This window comes from Girardinichthys multiradiatus, chromosome 7 (genome assembly GCF_021462225.1).
Source record: "Girardinichthys multiradiatus isolate DD_20200921_A chromosome 7, DD_fGirMul_XY1, whole genome shotgun sequence".
In the NCBI taxonomy this organism is placed as follows: Eukaryota; Metazoa; Chordata; class Actinopteri; order Cyprinodontiformes; family Goodeidae; genus Girardinichthys; species Girardinichthys multiradiatus.
The window spans coordinates 49,545,876-49,569,888 of record NC_061800.1 but is presented as its reverse complement, the minus strand read 5'-3'; the positions used below and the strand labels follow the sequence as shown (position 1 = coordinate 49,569,888).

The window sequence follows — 24,013 nt, the reverse complement described above, 5'->3', positions numbered from 1 at the left end:
TCTGCACCCTGCAGCATCTGAGACAAAGGTGAGGAAGTATATTCCCTGGTTCCAGCTGCAGGCTGATGTAAAACAGCTGATCTTACCTGCAGCCGTCAGCCGGAGGACCATCGAGTTCCACCCAACTCTGAGAAGAAGAGAGCTGCTTACAGCTTTCACACCATCCCATCGAGGGCTCCGTCTGAATCAAACACTACTTCCACACAACTACATTATCACAGATCTGACTTGCTGCTTCCATCATTTTAGAAATCTCTTTGGATCATAAACAGGAAACAGGAGGAAAACTTTAGATTCATTTCTCAATCTGTTTATTTCTGAGTAAACAGTTTCTTCACATCGCGGCAAATCTGTCACAGGTGGATGTTAACGAAAGAACTTCTGTACAGTTCAACGTAAGGACCACGTGAAATAAAACCTGATCAAATAAAATATATAAATACAAGTCTGAATATTGCATGAGTGCAGCAACAGGAAGCAATGAACAGGTTCAGCATAACGTCCCTTCTGCTGCCAGCAGGACTGCGAGAGTACAGATCTTCTTCTTCCTCCAAAATAACAAATAAATTAGGCCAGAATGAAGAGCAGTGAGGCGGTGCGCGTAGAGCTAAGAGCTGAAGTCCATTTCAGTACCGAACCAAAAGTTAACAATTCATTTCCTGTACAGTCATTCCTTAAATAAAAAGATCTGGTCCAACTCATTGACAACAAGAACTAAAACATGATGGACATCCTGAAATAAAATCTGATTATTAATCCGCAGCAAAAAGGTTTCTACTAAATCCTGGAGCTGGAGCTCGCAGCAGGTTCCAATGTTTCTCCAAATTAAACTACAAAACCGGGCTCGAGTCATTCTTCTGGAACTAGAACGTGGCCAATGTGATGAAGTGCACTTTATAGGAGACGGAGCCCACATGTGCTGCTGCTCACATGCAAGGTTACTTACTGACGTGCAAAAGTTAGTTAACACCATCGATGTTTATGTACAGAAGAGCTGTGAAGTCCAGAGATTGACCTTCTCTGAGCTGCTGTGTGGTTCCAGTCCTGGTTTCCAAACAGAAGCTGAACATGGTCACCAGTTAGAGTCAGATGAAGATGACCCGGCGTGGTTCTTCTAAACAAAACCATGAAAACAGCTCAACAGACTTTTTATGGTCACCATAATGAAGCTGGACCAGAACAAGCTGCAGATGATCTAACCAGGGATGGACCAATCAGAGAGCTTTCCTTCTGATGTTGTCGAGGTACAACCTACTGGGAGGAGACTCCAAGGGCGACCCAGAACTTCCTGGAAGGGCTGTATATCCCAGCTGTTCTGGGAACTCTGGGATCAATCTCTGGATCACCTTCACAACCCAGATGCTGTCTATTCCCCAAGTTAAGGCAACCAAACCATCTGCTCAGTGATTGGACAGTTTGATTTGTGACTCAGCTCGTATTGTCCAATCAGAGGGTCCAGAGATCTTCTGAACAAATAACTGCTTGATTTTTCCTAGAAGTCTTTCTTTTAAATAAAAGATTTTTGCTCGTGTCTTAATTTACGTCTCTAAACCCTGGAGTCAACACAGACTTTAAAAATTTTAAACTGTAATTTCAGTCCAGATCAGCTGATTTTCCCTGCTCTGGAAACAAAGTCACACTGAGCATGCTCAGACTAGCAGCACTTAGTTACTGACAGAGAAACGGAGCTTCAGCTCCAACTTTGTGTCCTGATTGTAAATTTGGGGACAGATGAGGATGGTCTGTCACTGCGCAGCGTCTCGTTTATGGGATTGTCCGTTCTGAAGCTCAGACCTTCCTGTCTGAGTGGAACCGACTGACTTCGTCTTTCTAACAAGTAAAAAACACAATCAATGCAGCGGCTTCAGGAAGCCAAATGGTGTATCACATGATGACAACGGTTCAGGGCATGGTGTGGCTCTAAGGGCAGATCTCCAGAGAATCTCCTGCTTCCCTCCAGGTGACACGGCTGATGGGGAAACTGCAGGAGGACCAACAGGCGGATGGGGTTGGTTCCACTTCAGGGGTAAAGCACAGCAGAAGGTGGGTTATGTTGGCGAGGAGACAGGAAACCCACCAACGTTCCCACATTAACTGTGTGATGAAACATCTGAGGAGCTGCTGCTGTTGCTGTTGGTGGTTTGGGCTCGCTTGATGTAGAGGTTCAGCAGCTTCATCTGCAAACACACAGAGACAAAACCAAAGTCCGACTCAGATCCAGACTGGACTCATCCCTCAGGTCTACAAACAGAGCAATTAAAGTATTTACCCCCCTACAGATTTATTCTGTTTTTCCATTTTTCTTGCCTACATGTTTCAGATCAAATCTTTTAATCAGACAAAGACAACCTGACTAAACACAAGAGGCCTCTGCCAGACCTGTAGAATTAAGAAATCACTTAAACAGAACCTGTCAGACAACACGAAGTAGGCTAACAGATCTCAGAGAGCAACACAGCATGCTTTGATTTGAAAGACAGATGAGGAGCAAAGTCTCTGACATCTATTAGTCTAGAGAGGGTTAAAAGTCCCGTCTAAGGCTTCAGGTCTCCAGAGGTGCAGAGAACCAATCAATGAGTGGATGAGCCACAACTTTCTTCAGCTGAGTGATGAAGAGTCAGCACGCAGCTTCAGGTTCTACAGCTAGAAACCACTGATCAGGCCTGAACTCTGGGTGTAGTGATGGACTCAGACCAGAACCTCCAGAACCACGTAAAGACAGTCACTGTTAGTTTCTAAGACACTGAATGACTTAGCACCAAAATACACTGAAGATCTATTGCTGTTGTATCAACCTTCTAGACCAGTCAGGTCTTCAGTCTACTCTGCAGAACCAGAACCAGAACCAAACATAGAGAAGCAGCATTTAATTCTTCTGCTCCACTGATCTAGAACAAACTTCCAGAAAACTGCAGAGATGCTGAATCCCTGAATTCTTTAAATCAAGGTTAAAGCCCATTATTTTCTACTGGGGTTAAAGGTTAATCAGGATCTTCCACCTTGGAACAGACAGCATAAAGGACCTCGCTGTCCACAGTGAGAAGCAGTCCACTGTAGAAGACCCCTGGATGAGCTGGGCTCTCCTAGAAGAAGCTACGAGGAAGGTACCAGGAAGTCTCTGACTCTTGGTCCAGACGTGGACCCCTTTTAAAAGGAATCTTCCCCCATTACTGAGATGCAGATTGGGTCAGAACAGTTCCGAGGAGTTGCCTCCTCCCCAAGGAGAACGTTTCATTTTATGGGCCTAAAAGCATGGTGTGCATTCATTAAGTTCAGTCTGTAGTCCAGCCTTTGTTCATCTGCATCATGTGAAGCACTGAATTACCTTGTTGCTGAAATGTGATGTATAAATAAAGTTGCTTTGCCACAGAACCTCAGGGAGAACCATCATCCACACATGGAGAAAACAAGGAACAGTGGAGAACCTTCCCAGGAGATGCCGACCTACCAAAATTACTCCAAGATCTCATCAATCACTTATCCAGGAGGTTCCAGAAGAACCTAGATCATCATCTAAAGCTTTGACAACCTCATTGAGCTAGTTAAGGTCGGAGGTCATGATTCAACAATAAGAAAGAGAGACTGGGCAAAAACGGTCTCCATGGGAGACCAGAACCACTGCTGACCCCCCCCAAAAAACCATCTGACGTTTACTTAAAAACATTGTGATGATCCTCAGGACATCTGGGAAAATATTCTGTGGACTGACGAGACAAAGTGGACCTTTCTGGAAGGTGTGTGTGTCCCATTACATCTGATGTAAAACTAACGCCGTTTCAGAACCAGAACATCACACCTAGGGTCAAGCATAGAGGTGGTAGTGTTATGGTCTGGGAGGCTTTGCTGTTCAATGACCTGAAGCTCACCAGAAAGTTCACCTCTGAATGGCTAAAAGGTCTGCGGTGGTCTAGTCAAAGTCTGGACTTAAATCTGATTGAGGTGCTGCAGCATGATCTGAAAGAGGCTTCTCTAGCCCCTGCTGGAGTGGGTCCAAACTCCTCCACAGTTTGTTAAAGAGTCGTTAGGAGTTATCAGCTGTTGCTGCAGAAGGTGGAACCAGGTATCAGATTTAGGGGGTAATTACTTTTTTCAAAGCTCTGTATTTTCCATCATCTGCAGCAGAAATCTACAGCTGCCTCAGTCTGAATGTACTGACAATGGTCCTTCTGTTCTGAAGACAGTCAGAACCTCTGGTGGAGATGAACAATGAGATCCAAACTCAACTGGATTATGGACTCACTGAAGGACACTGTGGTATAAAGGAGTGATGAACTCTGACCATACATCTATGGTCCATTCTGTCCCGCTTCAACCAAAAACATCAACGTGTCCAGACCAAAACAGCTCCAGATCAGTCAGCTTGGAAGTAGAACATCAGTGAAGATCACTTTGTAAGTCAGGCCACACATCATGGCAGCTTTAGGTAGACATCCATGTCTTGGTAGGTCTGCAGGTGGTCCATCCTCTCTCCATGTTCAGATGATGGATTGAACAGAGCTCTGGGAGATGTTCAAAGCTTGGGATGTTGTTGTAGAACCTGACCCTGCTTTAAACATCTCCAGAACCTCCTGCCTGGCCTGTCTGCTGTGGTCTCCTCTTCCTCCTCAGTTAGCTGCTACTTCCACCAAGGCAGGTTTAACACGACAAAATGTGAATTTGCTCCAGCCTGCTTCTGCAAGGCTCTATAATTACACAAAATGCAGAAGTAATCGGTAAAAAACTAAGTACACCCCCTGATCCAGCAGCTTGTAGAAGCTCGTCAAGCAGCAGAACAGAGCTGATGGAGGAACCTTGGTCCACTCATCTCTTCAATGCTGCTTCAGTTCAATATTGTTTGTGCTCAGCTCTCTGAAGGTCCCACTACAGCATTTCCATCAAGCTGAGGTCTGGACTTTAACTAGGCCATTGCAGCATTGTGATTCTTAGCATTTCCAGCCATTCAGTTGTGCATCAGCTGCTGTTTTTAAGATCATTGTTCTGCTGATGACCCAGTTTGGGTCACACTTCAGAGGACAGATGGACTCCCATATGACTCCACAATACTTTGGTGCAAAGTGGAGATCATGGCCCACTGCAAGGTGCCGAAATCATCCCCCCTCCACCACCGTGCTCGATCTGCTTTGTTTGGTTTTCTCTAACATGGTCCAGTCCAATCATCTCTACTTTGGTCTCATCTGTCCAGACATTGTCCCAGAGGTCTTGTGGTACCATTTTCTACATGATATTTCTGCATTTCAGTTGAATTTTTCCACTTTGCTTCCCTGAATACATGAGAGGTTTGGACAATTAGAACCTGACTATGGACCTGGATCTCAGGTGGACAGTAGGAGTGGTTGGGGGGAGGTGGACCTAACCTTAACAGCTAAACTTTTGACAACTGTAGAGAAAATGGGGGAAATCGGACCTTGACTTTTATTATTGGCTGTCTTGTTGGAACCAGCTGAGAAATAACAACATGGGAAGAAGATAAGGCTTTGCGTCTGTTCACAACATCCGCTCGTGTGTGTGTTACCTTGCTGCCTGTGAGCTGTGCCAGGTGGGGTTTGAGCTCCTCTCCAATGACAGAGTAGATGGCCACCAGACAGAACACGCTGGCCTTGCGAACGCTGCTCTCTGTGTTGTCATAGCCCTGCAGCAGAAACACAGCAGCATCAGGCGCCGAGCGCGCCAACACATGCACACACACACATGCACACACACACACATGCACACACACACACATGCACACACACGCAGGAGGTCGGCGGGAACGTGGGAGGAGAGCAGAGCAGAGAGCATGCAAACATTTACAGGGACAAATAAGGCAAATAATTCCCACTGTCCAAATAAGCCTTTCAGGAGGCGTCATGGAAGTTTCTACTCCCACTGACTCTTCTGACACCCAACAAACGATTGAAGAAACATTTTACACTTCAGTCTGCATGACCTAATTATGGTTACCCTGGAAACGGGTCAGCTTGCAGTGAAATAACTAAAACCCGACCTGCAGCAGTCCGGGGATGATGTCCGGCAGCAGCTGCAGCAGGGAGTCCTTGGTGATGCGTTCGATCACTTTGGTTTGCATCTTGATGGCGGCAAGGTTGATGGGATAGTCCGCGGTTTGGACGATGGGACACAGAACCTTGATGCACTGCTCTGGGTGGATGGACCCAGCCAGCGTGGATGCCGCCTCCTCGGCCGCTCGGACCACCTGAAACAGGAAGAGAACATTAGAATCTTTCAAAGATGTGGAGAAAGGCCAGATCTCCACTCAGGGTGCCAACCAATCACTGAGAGTTCTCATCTTAAGGTTCCTACTTAGTTTGTGGATGCATCAAGGCCCAAATTTCTCTCAAAGTTCCTTTTTTTCCAGATTTCTTTCCAGACTTCTACCGGCAAACTGGGATTTTCTTTGGGTTCTCTTTTTCCAAAGACCCAGATATCCGTTTGAATACGTTCCAGTTGATTCCATGTGTCAGTGTGATTGTTTCCTGTATACTGGACCAAGGTCAGGTTGGTATCTTCTACATCATCAGAACCACTAAACACACCAACAGACTGGATTTATTCAGGGCTGCAACAATGTTGCAACGATGTTTGCTTTGTAAGAACATATTTGGAGCAGATGGAGGATCTGCTAATCCAGACCAAACTCCAATCTAAAAGGAGGTAACTCTGGCATCCTTTTCCTACAATTAACCAGGCCTTGAAAATCCCAAAACCAAACTATTGCAATCTTTTCAAGACTTTAGAAGAACCGGAACATCTCGATGGATCAAAACAACATGAACAAAACAACAAAACCTGTTTTGTTGTTTTTACACACAGAACAGGAGGTGAGAAATAAAATTAGTCTGAAGTTTAAACAGGTGTTTTTTGGATGCCCCAGACCACACCACAGAACAGTACTCCAGGTGGGATAATAGCAACGACTGAACCACCAGGACTCTGGAAGCAGGGGTCAGCAGTGAGCTACATCTCTTTATATAAGACACATTTCTACCCATTTTCTTTAACATTGAACTTGTAGCAGCTGTAGATCAGACTGCAGTGTAAGTCTTAGCTCTGCCATATTCCTTGCAGCATAATAGACTATAGCGTCATCTGCATACAGAGTTGTACTACACCTTTTAAAAGACATGTGACATATCATTTATAAAAAGTGTGAAAAGTAATGGCCCTAAGCAGCTGCCCTGTGGCACACCACACTGTAAATATTCAGGAGAAGAAGAACTACCATGGAAAAATACAGATTGATACCTACAGGTTAAGTAACCTGTTCAGTGGTGTGTAAGAGAAACTATATGCAGAAAAGCAGCACTAAAATCTAGAAAAACTGCACCCACTATCGTTCTGTTGTCAACATTGGTCACCCACCAATCAATCATCTCTGCCAATGCAGTAGCTACTAGTTGAGTGACTTTTTCTTATATCCATGCTGTGATTCAAAAGCTATAGGAAGGATTAGCTCAAAATCGATGAGTGTAAACCAGACAAAATGGCAAATTTGATTAAAAATTACCAACTTTCTGTGAGGTTTGGACCATGGCTCCAAGAAATGTTTTTATAGGTCCTGATAAGTTACACACGTGTACCAGATTTCATAACCAAGGATGGCCAGGGGCTGATTTTTTTTTTTTACTTTTAGGGGGCACTGTGGAGAAATTAGGCCACGTCCACCAAATGATTCACTATATGTATTTAGGGAGGTGGACTAAGATCGATCATATTGAATTTGGTGAAGATCCGATGAGAAATTAGAAAATCAGAGGCAAACGTAGGGAAATTTCATGACGTCTCACATCGCCACGCTGCCACGGCCACACCATCCAGTGAAAACTCCCACTGTTAAAATCCAACTTAGACCTTTCCTTGTAGAAACTATAACAATTTCGATTTTCTTGGCGAGACGTCAAGTTTTGAGGTCTGGCCCCGCCCCTTTAGCATTCTCAAAAGCTCACGATTTTGATCACTTTTAACCCCCCATGACTTTAGGACCTACTGACCAAATTTGAAGTTGATAGCTGAAAACCCCTAGGAGGAGTTCGTCAAAGCTCGACATGTATGAAATGTCAAAAATGACCTTTTAACCCAAAATGGCCAACTTCCTGTTGGTTTTGGGCATGGGCGCTGCAACTGTGGGGATGTAAGATGGTTGAAAACCCTCACTTTTCCCACGGCGTTCCCAGTCTCTTCCTCCGTATTGCACTCACTGTATTCCCCCCTCCACCCCGTCCCTCTCCCTCCTATTGAAACCTGACACCTGCTGCTGATTGGCTGTCCCATTTTAAGTCGCCAGGCTTGTGTTTGTCTTACATTCAGTTCCTGCTGAGGAAACACTAGTATGTATGCTAACATATTGTTTCTATGGACCTGCAGCCTCTCTCTGTCCGTCAGATTCATGACTCCTTTTTGTCACTTAGTATAATTAAGATGCAGAAACGAAAGACAAGAGAAGATTAACAACTTTTTCAAGATTAACCATGTAAGTGATATTACTGTAAAAAGCTAAAACCCCATTTAGATGAAAAAATAACAAATCCATTTTTTTGGATTAAGCTTTTTTGTGTAAACTGAGCCTTAAAGTATTTAAATCATCCTGAGCCCAATCTGTACCACTGCAGCCTTCTTGTTCAGGACAGGTTAATTGCAGGAGGCATACGTCTCAGAGAGAGCACATGAAAGGTCAGAGGTCAGAAATTCAATAAATGTAGGTTTAAACTATTCTTTGTTTTAGTTACAGTTCGTGAAAGAGTCTAATTAGAAGCAGAGTGTGTGTGTGATGCTTGTTTCCATCCCAGGTGCATGTGTGTAAGGGTTTATAAAGGTCCCAGTTTTAAATGTTTTTAGGATGGATTTTAAGATGTGGCCAGGAGTGATGACGACAAAGAAGCACAGGGAATCACGTAAAAATAAAAATAGAAAACACCGAGCCATTAAGAATCTCAATTCACAGCCGATGCCCCCCCACAGACAAACATCCCCCACACTTTGGAAAAGCTTGCAACACTTCTGGTTTTAGGACACACCTGACTTTCCACTGACTTTTTTGCTTGGTTTGGAGTGTCCTACCTGTGTGCCACATTTCAAATCTACGTTATACTTGTAGGCCACAGTTCAGTTTAGGGGGCGCTGTTGAGCTATTTTTAATTGTAACTTTTTCAAAACCCTTAAAATATGTAATTTTACAGGTCAGAGGGCCCGGCGGGGCCGCTTCTGCCAGTCTGCCCCAGGGCAGCTGTGGCTACTATGTAACGTCCTACTGTCAGTGCCATACAACCATCCAGGTTCCCAACCCTCACTGATGGTCCTGAGGTATAGATAATGACTGAGAGAATGAGATTCTGGATGATGGATGAACAGATGGATGGATGGATGTCTTTACCCTACGTTCATTAGTAAGACAGGAGAGTTTCTGCAGCTCATGGTTAAACTGACTGATCAGCATTTATTGCGGACCTTCCTGGTTGGTGGACCAGTGGCCTAGTGGTTAGAGAGCAGGGCATTTGCATCCTGGAGAGGCCACAAGTACCATGGTTTGAATCCCACAGCCTGCCTCTCTGGGTCCCCTGACTGCTCCCCGGGCAGCAGCACAATGGCAGCCCACTGCCCCCTAAGGGATGGGTTCATTGCAGAGGATCATTTCTCCATTTTTAGATCAATTAAGTCTAAATTCTAAGTTTGATTATTTCACATAAAGTCACTCAAAGCTACTGCACCTGATTACCTCTTTATGAGAGTCTTTGTGGGCCTCCAAGGTCTTCATGATGGTCAGCTCAGCGTAGTTCCTGAAGCGAGCTGGCTGATTCCTCAGGATTTCCTTCAGCACGCGCAGAGCCAGAGCCCGGATGGTGTGCTGCTCGGAGACAGCAACAGAAATGTCCTTCCTCAGCACAAACACACACACCAAGAACTGGCCCAGAGAACTGATCCAGTCCTCATTTCTTTAGGGTTTCCCTCTGACAGGCTTTCTGAGAATGAGGGAAACTTTAGAGAGCCTGGACAGCTACTCCAAACCCAGAAAGGAGAACTGGATCAGGATCTCAGTTTCTTTAGTGTGGATTCAGCTTGAACCTTTAAGGATCAGCAGGAACCACCATTCAGGGACAGAAACCAGTTAACCTACATCTTTATCACACAGCGTCTCCAGCAGCAGCAGGAGGATGGTTTTAAAGTGTTCGTCCCACACCGCTGCACTGTCCTCTCGTGTGATCTTCAGCAGCTCCACCAGGGCTCCTTTACGCTCTTCCGAACGCTCGTTGTGATTGGACAGCTCCTTCAGCAGGTCGGCCACCAGGTCGGAGTGGTCCGGACCGACTGCTCGGAAAAACGGGAGGAGAGAGTAGAGTTACAGTTCGAGGTGGAAACAGTCATTCAAGGTGGATTTAAACACTGAAACTTCACTAAGATTGGAGTCCACTGAGTCAAAAATGTCCTGAAATGATTAAAGATCTCATGTCAGATGGTGGGAACACATCATCACTGAGTTAACGCAGAAATAATCTGATCCAACTGTTAGTAAAAACATCAACACAGCAGACAAATGTGCAGCGATGGAGGAAGTGGGTGGAGTCACAGGACCATGGAGAGATAAATGAGGGAAAACGGTGGAGGACCCAGGGAGCATCATTCAGGGAAAGTATGTTTACCCGGAGCAAAGCCTTTGGGAAGACTCGTCTTGTTTTCACCAGATTCCTGCCGCCGGCCTGCAGAGGAGGAGGAGGGTGGAAGAGAGATGAAGGTGGAGGATGGAGGTGGGGGAATGGGAGGGTGCAGAAAGAACAATGTGATGAATGCAACAGAAACACAAACTGGTAGATGTAGTAAACACTGGGAGCTTCCACACAAAACTGGAGGAGTTGAATGGAGACATCTTGTTTGGGTTTCAACATCTGGACTTTGTGTTGCCATAACGACAGAGATGCATCCCTGCTCAACCACACCTGAACCAAATGAATGGGTCAATACCAGGCCTCTGCAGAACTGCTGAGGAAGTAATTCAGTCATTTGATTCAGGTGTGTTGGAGCAGGGATGCATCTAAAAGCTGCAGGACTGGAGCAGGAGACCCCTGGTCTGAGGTCTAAATCTAAAACCAGCACATGTTCTTCACAGAATCAGCTGAGACCCAGCTGGCAGTCCATGGGACAGCTGAGCTTATCCTACCAGACCTGTTACATGGCTCCAAACATGAGAGATGAAGGAACATCATCTTGTCTTTGAAGTGTGATCTAAACGTCTTTGTTTTCCTACGAAAGGATCATCTGAGAATGAAATGTCAGTCCATGACTGCCCCCAGGTGGTCAGGTAAACATCACTGAGGAACCAGTTTCAACATTCCCAAGTTGGAGGTGAGTACAGCGTCTGTGTAGCGTAGCGTGAAATCACATTTTTGGGACATTGCTGCCACTTCTGAGTCACATGTGCTGACTGTAAAGGAGACAAGTCCACAAATCCCTGGTAGCCTGGCTTATCTGGAGTCATCTGGGCCTCACACTGTTCATGCTACAGTGATAAATGAACAGGGAGGTACATCCTCCACTGGACTTCTCAGTAGACAAGAGCTGCTGTTCCACATCTTCATCCAAGCAGACCCACCTAGGGTATGGTCTTACAGGTCCAGTTAAGGTCCCTGTGATGGTAGGACAGGATAGGCTTTTTCCAGACATGCCTCCTAAACAACCAGTTAGCATGTAGCTGGCATGTAATGGTTGTCATGGTGACGCTGCAGCAGATGCTTTCAGGTCTCTGATGGTCGTCCTCCCTGTGTTTGGTGGACCTCGTCTGGCCTGGTTTGTCCATGTTCCAGTTGGTACAGAACTCTGACTGCAGATGCGGGTCAGTTTAGGGCTGCAGCTTTTATATCAGTGGCTGAAGAGATTTTCAGCAGGTGAATAATCCACATCATGGAATACATTTTATAATTAACAAAGCAAAGATTAATTCAGATTAGTGTGCGATTTAAGATCCTGCTACATTGTGGTTGCCATGAACACACAGAACCAGCTGAGTGGGCCACATTTACAGCACTGTGCCAGGGATAAAGATGGCTCCCTTTGAGGTTGTAGGGTCAGAACTTAAGGGTTTTATGTTGCAGGTATGATAAGTAAAGCTACAAGGGGACCTGTTTAATAACACTGTTCTGTCTCTCAGCAGCTTCGCCATGACTATCAAATCTACAGTTATGGCTCCTGCCTACAGAAGGTCCAAAACTCTGCTACAGGAACGCTCAGCAAGATCTCACCTCTCCCAGGTCTGGACTTTCACCTGCCAGTCCTATTCAAGGTTCAGTCCAAAATCCTCCTTCTGATCTCCTGCTTACATCAGGTGACCTGGTAACTCCAAAGCTCCCATCAGACCTTGCAGGTCTTAAAATCAACATATTCTTCCTCTAAAATTTGGGTCGTTTCACTTTACATTGTGTGCAGCGCCTCCACATGGAGCCACGGAGTAGTGATTCTGGGCCCACCTTAACCTGTTAGGAGCAGCTACAGTGTGGAGAACAAGTATTTGATACGCTGCTCATTCTGCAGGTTTTCCACCTCCAAAGTTTCTAGAAGTCTTTCATTTTTTATCATAGATGCTCTTCAACTGTGAGCAACAGAATCTAAAACTAAAATCCAGAAAATTACATTGTGTGATTATTAAGTAATTAATGATCATTTTATTGCATGACCTCAGTAATGGATCCCCTAACAACCAGTAAGAATCCCAGCTCTCTCAGGCCTGTTGGTTCTTCTTCAAGAGGTCCTCCTGGTCTCCAGTTATTACCTGGATTAACTGCACCTGTTTGAACTCGTTATCTGTGTAAAAGACACCTGTCCACACACTCAATCAAACTCCAACCTCTCCACCATGACCAAGACCAGAGACCTGTGTGAGGACATCAGAGATAAAATAGTGGACCTGCACAAGAATGGGATGGACTACAGGAAAACAGTCCAGCAGCTTGTTGAGAAGACAACAACTGTTGGAGCAATTATAAGAAAATGGAAGAATCTCCCTCAGTCTGGGTCTCCATGCAAGATCTCACCTGGTGGGGCATCAATGATCATGAGGAAGGTGATGGATCAGACAAGAACTACATGGCAGGACCGGGTCAATGACCTGAAGAGAGCTGGGACCACAGTCTCAAAGAAGACCATCAGTAACACACTACGCCACCATGGATTAAAATCCTTGCGCTGCAAGGTCCTCCTGCTCAAGTCAGCGCAGGTCCAGGCCCGTCTGAAGTTAGCCAAGGACCATCTGGATGATCCAGAGGAGGAAGGGGAGAAGGTCAAGTGGTCTGAGGAGACAAAAATTGAGCTTTTTGGTCTAAACTCCCCTCACCGTGTTTGGAGGAAGAAGGATGAGGACAACCCCAAGGACACCATCCCTACCGTGAAGCACGGAGGTGGAAACGTCATTCTTTGGAGATACTTTTCTGCAAAGGGGACAGGACGACTGCATCGTACTGAGGGGAGGATGGATGGAGCCATGTCTCAGGAGATCTTAGGCAGCAACCTCCATCCCTCAATGAGGGCATTGAAGATGGGCCATGGCTGGGTCTTCCAGCAGGACAACGACCCGAAGCACACAGCTAGGGCAGCTAAGAAGTGGGTCCATAAGAAGCATCTCAAGGTCCTGGAGGGGCCTAGCCAGTCTCCAGGCCTGAACCCAATAAAAAACCAGAAGGATCTGGAGAAGATCTGTATGGAGGAGAGGCCCAAAATCCCTGCTGCAGTGTGTGACATCTACATACTTTGCAAGAGGGAATACCTGCAAACAGGGTATCAAACACTTTATAATGACCTCTTTGCCATATTAATAATCTGTGTGACTCCTGATTACAGGTAAAACCTGAAGACGGACCTGAGTCCAGGTCTGGACAGAGTTTGGAACTCTGCAGCAGGCCGTAATGTGTGGAAACCCTCTCTGTGACGTGCGTTTAGTGTTTGCAGAGACTCACAGTCCCGGAACTGCTCCACGTCGTCGTCGAACACGGCCTCCTTCAGCGCGCTCTTGTCATACGTGCAGATGGTGTCTCCGTATCCAAACGGGGAGAACTCGCGGCTCCTCGGCCCGGAGAAGGAGCGTGGTGACGGCGTGTTGAGCAAAGAGGTCTTATTGTCCAAAGCTGTGCGTCCGCCTTCCACCACGTCTAAACCCAGACGGGCATCAGAACCTGGAGACAATGCTACGCCTTCTCTTCCCACCTAATGGACGAGAAAGGAGGAAGTTCAGAAAGACTCCAAACCCGATCTCCAAGCTGTGAACAGAACCAGAACCATGAGAAAACAGACGTGAAGCACAAATGATCATTTATTTATCTGAGTAACGTCCAATAAAGGATTCTAAGACATGAGGAACACTGGGTTTTAACAATTTATTTCAATTTTTAAATAACGGGTTCATTTTTTCCACCTTTTACATATGAAGCAGTGTGAAACTTTCCTATCATGAGTTTCAGCAGCAGTGTTGGCATTTTCACTGGTAGCTGCAGCAGCTGTAATGTTTGTCATGATTCATCAGTCTGAATGTTTCTGGAGGAGATGTCTGAACACACATCCAGCACCACACCGGGGTTAATCAACACAGACGTTTTAATTATCTAACTGAAGGTCGGAGCATGGCTGAGGCTTTTATTGTGAAGGTTTGCTGAGTGGAGTCAGACCCTCAGATAAATCTGCTGGTAACCAGTTAAACCAGTTAACACCAGGGCTTCCCTGCTGAATGCAGAATCAGCTCCTCTGAACATCAGCCGTTTCTGCTGTGCGGAGAAAAGCCCAAACGCAGTGACGCTTCCACCTCTACGTCTCAGTAGAGCTTAGTTGCATCCAGGTTAAAGTTGAAATCCGTTGAACTTTGACCTTCCTATACTGTGAGTCGTGCAGCCAATAGAGACAAGATATGTTTCAAATTGCTCCAGGCTGAGCAGAAAGCAGGTGGGTGAACGTAGCCCAACACAGCAGGTGTATTTTACAGCTTAGCTCCACAGGGTTCAGCAGACTCCTGTCCCAGTACTCACCAGCTGCTGGAGGAGAGGGACACTCCTGTCCTTCCATCTGGACCCAGTGAGGACAGATGTTCCGTAAAAAACAATCTTTGGACTGTTGTAAAGTCCAAAATACAGCTAGATGTACCACTTGGTCCTCTGTGACGGTTTAGCTGGTTCTGCTCTACCTCACCGCCTCCTGCTCACATCTGCTGCAACGCGTCAGTAACGATCAACAAGCCTGCTTCTTTTTAAAAGCAGTTATTAAATATGGTTTTATGGGAATTCCCTTTTGAAATGATATCACAAGAGCATAAAGCTGCATTCTTCCAACTCAAAGACTTACGGCATCGTCCCTCTTGCCGTCCCGTCTGAGAGGCTCGTTCAGATCCTCCTGGCTCCGGTAGCTGAAGCTCTGGATGGCCTCGGTGACTCCTCGGAGGGAGCTGTAGATTTCCTCAGCGTTCATGTTCTCCGTGTCGTACTCCATCATGCTGCCGGATACAGAGAAGCAGAACATCGGGTCATAAAATGAATCTGAAGCAGAAACACAGTCACTCATCTGCATGCATGTGCAGTGTTTCTGCCTGCAGGTCAGATCTGAGCGTGCCAAACATGAGGCTGACGTGTTGCTGAATGATGTTTGCTTCCATCAGAAACGATGGAGAAAGGATCACTCAGCAAGAAACAGAAAAAAACTGGACTCAGGTGAGGCTTCATTGAGCTAATAATCTCAGGCTGCCTGTTACCTGGGTGAAAAGGCTCTGCGCAGGGCCCTGAGGCACGGGGCAGCAGGGGTGGAGTGAGGCAGAGGGGGTGGAGGAGGGGCGGGGGGGTGCTTTGACAGCCCTTCGACCCCCAAACCCCACAATCGACTGTTGCAACAGGAAGGAAGGATGGGCGGGTACAGGTGAAAGAGGGGGGCGGGAAAGTGGACGGAAACCAACGAGACGGGAAGAGAAACATGAGAGGGTGAAGAGAAGGAGGGACAACAGGAATGAAAGAGAAGAGACAAAAAGAAAGGAGTCTGAGCTGTGAGGTTCAGGGAAAGTGTTCGTACAAAGGACAGAAACTGATTTATAACACTGTTGTTGAACATTCAGGCTCACTGAGATCTGGCAGTTCTGACCAGAAACCTTTTAGTTAAGACCAGCAGCAAGAAAAGTCCAAATCAAATTCCCAACAAACCAACTGCTTCGAAGGGAAGGTTTTGGAGACCCTATTAGAAACTTCCAGGACAGTAAGGAAAACTTTTCCTGACCAGGAGTGTAGTTTATTTCATCAGTTCTGACCCGGTACTGACACCTGGTTCTCCTTCCTTTAGGATTTCTTGTACTGCAGGTTCTCTGATACGGGTCGTACTTTGAATAGTATAGAATTATGGAAAGATTATCCTCATAAAGCATAAATCCCCCTAACCTGTCTGATTATTAAAATGGTCAATTAATTATAATTCACTCTGAAAAAACATGTCAGTTTATTATCATTATCGTCATTAATAGGAAATCTAACACTCTAAGGAAGCAGCCTTATCAGTGATCTCTGATCCCTCAGAAGGTCCTACATCCAAAACCATGATCCAGCACCAGCTGATAGAACCTCATGGAGCAGGGATTACTTTGAAGAACCTTTGTCCAGAGTTAGCTTCACAGACTACACTGAGCAGAGAAGAAACCTGACGTTAACCTCAGAGGAGTCAACTTGTCTGGGACGGACCATCACCAGTGGGAACATGGATCAGATGCATCAGTTCTCCAGGTGTTTACTGGAAAAGGAGCATCTAGCCTGTTGTCAGGAACCAGCCCAATCAGCCAGGCTCAGATGGAAGGAGGTTCCATCATGGTATGGACTTGAACCATCTCGTCTTTTCTGATGGCAGCACTGATGCAGATAGTTTAGAGAAACATCAATGGAAAGCCACTTTAAAAAAGGCCTGGTGGAGGAAGAGGAGGGTACAGCTGCTGGGCTGACCTGATCCCAACAGAGAATGCTGGAGATATTAGAACTGGAAGTCCAGAGCAGTGGGCACCAGAAGATGTTTTTGTAGCAGGAACACCTCTTTGAGGGTTGCTATCTAAATGCCAGAAGGAAGTGTAGGAAGGAGGAGGAGGAAGGGGAACATTACAAAGTGAGGAAATCTGCAGCGAAACATCATTTTTCTGGAATGGGTTGCAGCCTGAAATGCTTCAGAACCAGTTGATTTGTTTGAGGTTCAGTCTGACTCAGCAGCAGCTGTTAAACCACAGTTATGCTGAGCAGAACCAGTTCTTATGTCATAGCTACCTACCTCGGGGACAGTCCTACATGGGAACAGTTGGTTGGAGAGGTCAGGGGGCTCGTTCTGCTGGCGGTGTGGCGCGGTGCCGTCCGTACGATGGTGTTACTTGGAGACCCCTGCAGAAACAGAACATCAGCTTTGGATCGGACAAACTCTTCAAGCATTGACTGGACCACAGCCCTGGATGGGTGCAAGGCTGTTCCATCTGGAAGGACTCACCACGTTGCTGCTGGTGTTGCTTGAGTTCTTCAGGTGGTTGTGCAGCAGTTTGGTGGCTCCATCCTGGAACGTTTTGGGCAGCGCTCCGAGCAGCATGGTAAACTCTGGCGTATTGAGTTCAAAAAGGGCGATCAGCACCACCTGGGCCGCCTGCAGACAGGGCAGTAGAACGGGTTAAAGAAGTCCAGAGCAACCGAAGAGACAGTTCAGATGGTTTGCCTGGTTTCAGAGACACCTGTAGTGATTGAGGCTGAGTGTTACATCTGCCAGCACCTATAAAAGCCCAGGAGAGAACCGTAGGTCAGAAACCAGGAAAACCACCTTTTCATCTCCACAGAGGGAAGTAACAGAACGAACCAAACCTGTGGAGAAACATTTGTTGGAAGGAGTGTTCACAGCTACATGCAAGGGAGCTCAGTAAGACAAGTCTGCAGAAAGAACCCAACAAAGAAGATTGATGTTCAGTAGAACCTCAGTAAGTTTAGTTAATTATTGTCGGAATTTATTTAGCAAGAGAATATCCTAAAACGTGTCTTTCTATTTTCCTCCAAAGCAGAAAGATCTACTTTTCTCCAGGAATCTGCTCATATCCCAACATCCTCCTGACACACCAACCCCCTGCATTTCTTCCTTCACTGGCAGAATCTCCAATCCTGTCTGGTCTGCCTTTCCTGGAGAAAATTGCTCAACGGACACATGAATCACCCTCCTGAGAAACGGCTTTATCATCAGCAAACCTGCTCTGGATTCAGGTGGAGAAAAGAGTCTAAAAGCCCAGAGTCTGTGTCTGCAGAGCTAATGACTGGAAATGTGCTCCTTCCCCAAGAAAAACGTTACAGCATCATCTCGTCGACCAGATTTAGGATTCGTGGCTGAAAACCACTTTCATGTCCATGATGGCTTCTCTGCAGGCCAGAGGGAGCTGGTTCTAGTTTGGTCTATTGTCCTCCAGCTGATTCCCTGCAGTTTGTTCACACTGACTGCTGTTTCTGCCTGTTTGTTCTGGATTTCTGCAGTTACGTGGTTTCTGTCCTGATTTCAATGTCTTCCTTGTTCTAATTGGATCCTTCATTTGAATATATGTGCAATTCCTCCGCTGTCCCTCCTCTGCACATGTCCAAACTATTTCAGAAGACCTCTCCAACAGATCAATGTTCTGAAAACACAACAAGTAATGCTAACATTGAGCTTAATGTAGTTCTTTATGGGCAAGACTACAGGTTCTGTAAAAACCACGCTGGGAACTTCATCTTTGTGCATGTGTAGATAGGAATGTAATTCACAGTGTGGTTTACAAGCACTAAATATTTATGACTGGAGTTTGTTCCCATAGTTCTTTATTGCTGATGTGGGACACCTGGTAAGGCTCTGCTTCTGACAGCCAGCTAACTTCTCTGCTCTCCTCCACAAGTATGCTGCTGTTTGCTTTCTAGGTTGTTACAACACTATATTCTCCTCTCATGCTCACTGATTTAACTGACTTTTGATTTACACCTTAGTTTGCATTGAATAAAACTATATTTTAGAACTTTTATTTGTGGTGTGACATCTAGAAGGGTCAGACTGAGCAGGCACATCTGTGGTGAAAACTAATACATCTGTAAACATCTGGGACTCCTGGTGCTTTTGAGGCTGAATGTGTTGGAAAATGATTTCTTCCACCATAGAAACAGATAAACAAGCATCAACATGCAGGGTTGTGATTGGACGGCAGGTTGTTAGTTGTGTCACACAGCAGTAACATAAACAGCATTCATATCCATGTCGAGCAGTGAAACACAGGTTTGCAGAAGTATTCACAGTCATTCAAACGTTTTCCCATTTTGTTAGGTTCCCGCCACTAACTAAGCTCTGGCTGTATGTTCTCAGCTGGAAGGTGAACCTCCAACCCAGTGTCAGGTCTTCGGCAGCCTCTAACAGGTTTTCTTCCAGGATTGTCCTGGATGTAGCTCCATCTATCATCCCATCAACTCTGACCATCTTCTCTGTCCCACAGCATGATTCTGCCACCATATGGGATGGAAGGGACAGGGTGTTGGTTTTCTACCAGACATAATGCTGTGCCTGTGCTCCCCTACTCTCAGAGCTCCTTCTTCCACATGTTTGCTGCATCTCCAACATGGCTTGTAGCAAAATGCAAACAAGACTTCTTCTGGTTTTCTTCTTGTCACTCCTTCACGAAGGTCAGATACACCACCAATATTTCTCCTGTGGGCAGATTGTCCCAACCTGAGTTTGAGGGATCTACATCTCCAGAGTTACCTTGGGTCTCTTGGCTGCTTCTCTGATTAATGCTCTCCTTGCCCAGCCTGTCAGTCTAGGTGGACCTTCATGTCTTGGTGGGTCTGCAGGTGGTCCATCCACTCTCCATGTTCAGATGATAGATTGAACAGAACTCTGGGAGGTTCTAAGCTCAGGATGTTGTTGCAGAACCTAACCTTGCTTTAAACTAAACCAGAACCTTCTCCCTGACCTGTCTGCTGTGGTCCTTGGTCTTCATGATGCTGGTTGTTCTCTAAGGAACCTCTGAGGCCAGAACCAGAACATCTGCAGATGAATGACACACAGCTGGACTCTGATTACTGATGACCTCTGCTCTAGACTGTATTTGGAGTTGTCAGAGTAAAGGGGGCTGGATCCACACACACAACCCCCTTTCGCACTACTTTGTGTTGTTCTATCAAATAAAAACCCAATAAAACACATTGAGGTTTGCAGTTGGAATGTGACAAAATGTGAAAAGGGGTGTAAATACTTAGCAAGACTCTGTGCCTCATGCATCATTTAAAGAACCAGCAAAGTGAAACATCAGTCCCTTCTGGTTGCATTAGAAGCCTGATCTGCATGGTGATGTGTTATTACAGTCAAACAGCAGCAGAACGGCGGTGAGTGACAGAACTCCCTGCAGCTCGGTGGTTAGGCTCCGACAGGCAAGCGTTGCGTGCTTGTTGTGTTGTGATTGGCTATCGGAGCGGGCTCTACCTGCTTACACCTTTCTTCCAGGTTACCCTCGGTGGGCAGAAGTGCTGCAGAGCTGGACCAGCCAGCCAGCTCCTCACTCACCCAGCTGTGAAGGGTCTGGGGCACATTACAATACGGCAGAGCAGGAGTTATGGGACGAAGCGGGTCGGTCACATGTAAACACAGAGGCAAACACTCAGAACGTTTAGTCCGGAGGGCCTGGAGATCCCGATTCACTGAGGAAGGAACAGCAGTGGAAAAACAAACAGCCGGGGCCACAGAGGCAGAACATGTTACCTTCTTTAGACACGGCAGAGATGATGGGCCGTGGACACAGAGAGAGCTCAGCAAACAGAACCGGCTGAGCAGTGGGACTGACAGAGATTAGAGCGTAAAGTGGTCATTTTAGCAACAGGCTTCCATTATTTATAAGTGAATCCGTCCAAGGAGCCACTTTGCATTTAATCTGTTTAAATGCTACTAACTTTTACGCAAGCATCATTTTTCAGATGTTCATATCAACCATTCCTGCATTTAGGCTGCAGCACATTCCAGAAAACGCTGCTTCGGTAAAACCTTCCCAGCTCTATAATGGTTTTATTCACTCACTCGGCCCCTCCACCAACATCTAGGATCCATCAGGCCAGGATGGGTTTAAGGCGACCTACTGTTCCATTCGCCCCGCAAACACATCTTCAGGTGTCCCACAGAACCATGTTGGAGACAGGTCGGGACTGCAGCTCTACCCTCCTCTTCCTCAGCCAGACCTTTGGAATGTGGTTTTCCATCATCTTGGTGAAATAAGGATGGATGTCCCTGGAGAAGATGTGGTGCTGAAAGCAGTAGATGTTTCTCTACAAGGTCTGCTGGACGTTCCTGCATCAATGCTGCCGTCAGAGCCCCATACCATGGTGCAGCAAGGTTAACATGAAGTGGACTTCAGCCCTGGATAGTTCCATCAAAAGCAACTGTTGGGTAGAGCCTAGCAATCCGTTTTGGCCCTGTTCTACTCAGGGGCACCAAATCTTCTGATGAAAGTATCTAGGGCAGCAGCTCCGTAGGCTGTGCTGTCTTGGTGCTCTTCCTATGTGCTAACGGTGCAAACGGACACAGTTCGGTAGGCGGGACGCACTGCAGCGTCCTTCTTAAGGCTTTTCTCTGCTCATTAATGTCTGGATGTAATCAAAGTTCTTCACAGTAATCCCTGCTCCATGTGGTTCCTTCAGCTGCTCATGAATGATGGTTCTTGATGTAGAACCATCTCAGAAATCACTGCTGTTCAACTAAAACTTGCTCCCTGAAATGTTCCAGATTCTTTGGATGGTTTCATGATGTTAGGGTTAGGGGTCCAATTGGAGAGCTTCAGAACATCTTTGATCCTGACACTAATTTCCAGGGATTCTGGTTTAGTAAGCATTTATCCTTAGATTAACCAGCTGGGAAAAACGATCTGCTATTGAAACTCTAATTTCAGCTTCGGTGGAAATGAGCTTCAGGCCAACAATGCAGGAATGGCTGAAAAGCAACAAACATTAATTATCTTCCAGCGTCTCAAAGTCAATGTTCTCTTACCTTCCTCACATCAGAGCTTTTGGGTTCAGTGGTCCATGTTATGATGCGAGAAACCGCAAGTCGGGTCTCGCTGGAGTTCACAAAGTCCGTTGGATCCATTTGTCGAGCCAGAGACTCGATGTACTTCAGTATGGCCACCTTCACCTGAGGACAACATGTCATTCATTTAATGCACTTCTGGCTGATAAAACCAGCAGCTGCTCAACAGAAACTCTTTCTGTTTCACCTTGAGGTTCGGTGTCTGCGTCTGGTCCACAATGAACCTCATCAAGATGTTGAACTGTTGGTCGAATGGGAACGACTCCCTAACACGAAGCAAGCAAAGAGATATGAGCTGTTACCATAAGATGCCCTCGTATCCAAACAGTGAAGCTGTGATCTGATTCACAGCACCTCGGTAAAGGGCTATTTCACCTTTTTTAAGAACGTACCTCTAGTTCAAAGGTTAAATTCTAAACTGGTCAAAGCTGGAGATCATTCTGCCGTCCTCACAGTTTAATTTTTATGAAGCCTTTATTACTTTACTGTTTTCACAGATAAGAAATGATATTTTTGGGAGAATATATTCAGAGTAGAATAATCCAGATCAGGTTTGATGAGTGTTTTAGTAAAGAAAACCTGCTCTAGGTTCTTCACTGCAGTCCAGATCCACCTGAAGCAGTGAAACAGCCCTTCACTGAAGCTCCAGTTCTGATACCAACTGACCCATTTATGTTTTTTCTTTGTATAGTTTATGCTCTCTCTGATCTCCCTTACAAGGCTTTTAATTAGGCTAATTTATTTAGTGGACCCCTGGGCGAAGTAGCCGGCTGCCTTCTATTCTCATTTAAATGGTCCTTTTTGTCCAGTTTATCTAGAACCACGGAGAACTACACCAACATTTCTGCACGAATGATACTTTGCTTTGCATGCCTGTAGAACCAACAACACCAGGAGCTCTACTGATCTTCCTAACAACTTGTTTGTCTGAAGTTAAATGCTGGATGACCAAGACTGTTTTCAAATAACGATCAAAAAGGAATTAGTCGTTTTGGCTCCGCAAACTCTCTGAGCACGTTGGTTTTAGGCTTGGTGGCATCTCCCAGGCCTTAGGAACCTAAAACCAACGATGGATCGTAAACTTTTCATGCCAGTATTGCGCATAATGTTCAGTCTGGGTGTTGAGCTTCAACAAATCTAAGAAAGTCATGTATTTGTTCCAGCTGCTCACCTCAGGGTCATCAGATCCACTTTAAAACTAACGTTCAGACTCTAATTTATATAAAAACGCAAGTGAAACACCGAATTGAACATATGTTCTCAGAGATGATTCATCATCATGTCTTATTTCTGACCTTGTGACATCCAGAGCCTTCTGGACTTTGGCCTGGACTGAGCCAAGCAGGTCTGCACCCATCTTCTTCAGAAGCTGTGTGAGCAGGAGAAAAAGCCAGTCCTGCAGGTCCTCCTTGTGCACCGTGACGAAGTCCACCAGAGTCTCCAAGAACATGCTGAACACCTGAGAGCAAAGGCACAGCTGTCAGCTTGTGATCTCTGTCTGATGGTGAAGAAAATTGAGTGAAAAACCAAACACTTACCCTCTGGTGTTAAAGCCACAGCAAGGCAGGCCATGCAACAGAAGACACACAATTAGTTCTAGAAACGTCACTCGTGTTCATGCATTTACAATGTAGGCGTGTGGACAAACTGCTTTTACTCTGGTGGTCAGTGTTGTCTACCTTACTGTGAGGATCTGCAAACATTCTTGTGAAGATCTCACAGAGTCTCTTCAGCTCCACTCGGCTGCACAGACAAGAATAATCAGCTCATCAGAACACATCCAGCAGGGACACCAACATTAGAAGCACTGGCAGTTCTTCTAACTAGTTGGTCTACATGCCAACTGTTTGTCAGGAAACAGGCTGTTCTGTCCTACCATCACAAACGTAAACTTTCCTGGGAATGACTGAGTTTCTGAGTAAAAGGACTCCTCAGCAGACATGAAATTAGCAATCCTCACTGAATAAATGGACTGAAATTATGCCTCGTT

At 45.9% G+C, this 24,013-nt stretch overlaps 1 protein-coding gene across 25 annotated transcripts in view; it reads right to left on the bottom strand.

Annotated features, from left to right (window-relative positions):
* Positions 1 to 294: 294 nt before the first annotated feature.
* The window catches only part of clasp1a (cytoplasmic linker associated protein 1a), a 98,250-nt gene continuing 74,531 nt past the window's right edge, over positions 295 to 24,013 (bottom strand). For 9 of the 25 annotated variants that reach the window (XM_047371313.1, XM_047371318.1, XM_047371324.1 and 6 more), the window contains 17 exons: positions 23,703 to 23,766; positions 23,562 to 23,564; positions 23,319 to 23,482; positions 22,211 to 22,289; positions 21,985 to 22,128; positions 20,434 to 20,529; positions 17,452 to 17,601; positions 17,242 to 17,348; positions 15,704 to 15,829; positions 15,301 to 15,448; positions 13,929 to 14,175; positions 10,629 to 10,685; positions 10,106 to 10,296; positions 9,707 to 9,835; positions 5,984 to 6,190; positions 5,513 to 5,629; positions 295 to 2,177 (listed from right to left, as the gene is read on the bottom strand). In XM_047371313.1, the coding sequence (XP_047227269.1) occupies positions 2,091 to 2,177; positions 5,513 to 5,629; positions 5,984 to 6,190; positions 9,707 to 9,835; positions 10,106 to 10,296; positions 10,629 to 10,685; positions 13,929 to 14,175; positions 15,301 to 15,448; positions 15,704 to 15,829; positions 17,242 to 17,348; positions 17,452 to 17,601; positions 20,434 to 20,529; positions 21,985 to 22,128; positions 22,211 to 22,289; positions 23,319 to 23,482; positions 23,562 to 23,564; positions 23,703 to 23,766 (2,116 nt within the window). In that variant the 3' untranslated portion in view covers positions 295 to 2,090. The remainder of the gene's footprint in view (positions 2,178 to 5,512; positions 5,630 to 5,983; positions 6,191 to 9,706; positions 9,836 to 10,105; positions 10,297 to 10,628; positions 10,686 to 13,928; positions 14,176 to 15,300; positions 15,449 to 15,703; positions 15,830 to 17,241; positions 17,349 to 17,451; positions 17,602 to 20,433; positions 20,530 to 21,984; positions 22,129 to 22,210; positions 22,290 to 23,318; positions 23,483 to 23,561; positions 23,565 to 23,702; positions 23,767 to 24,013) is intronic. The other 16 variants (XM_047371328.1, XM_047371330.1, XM_047371332.1 and 13 more) reach the window with 7 other exon arrangements.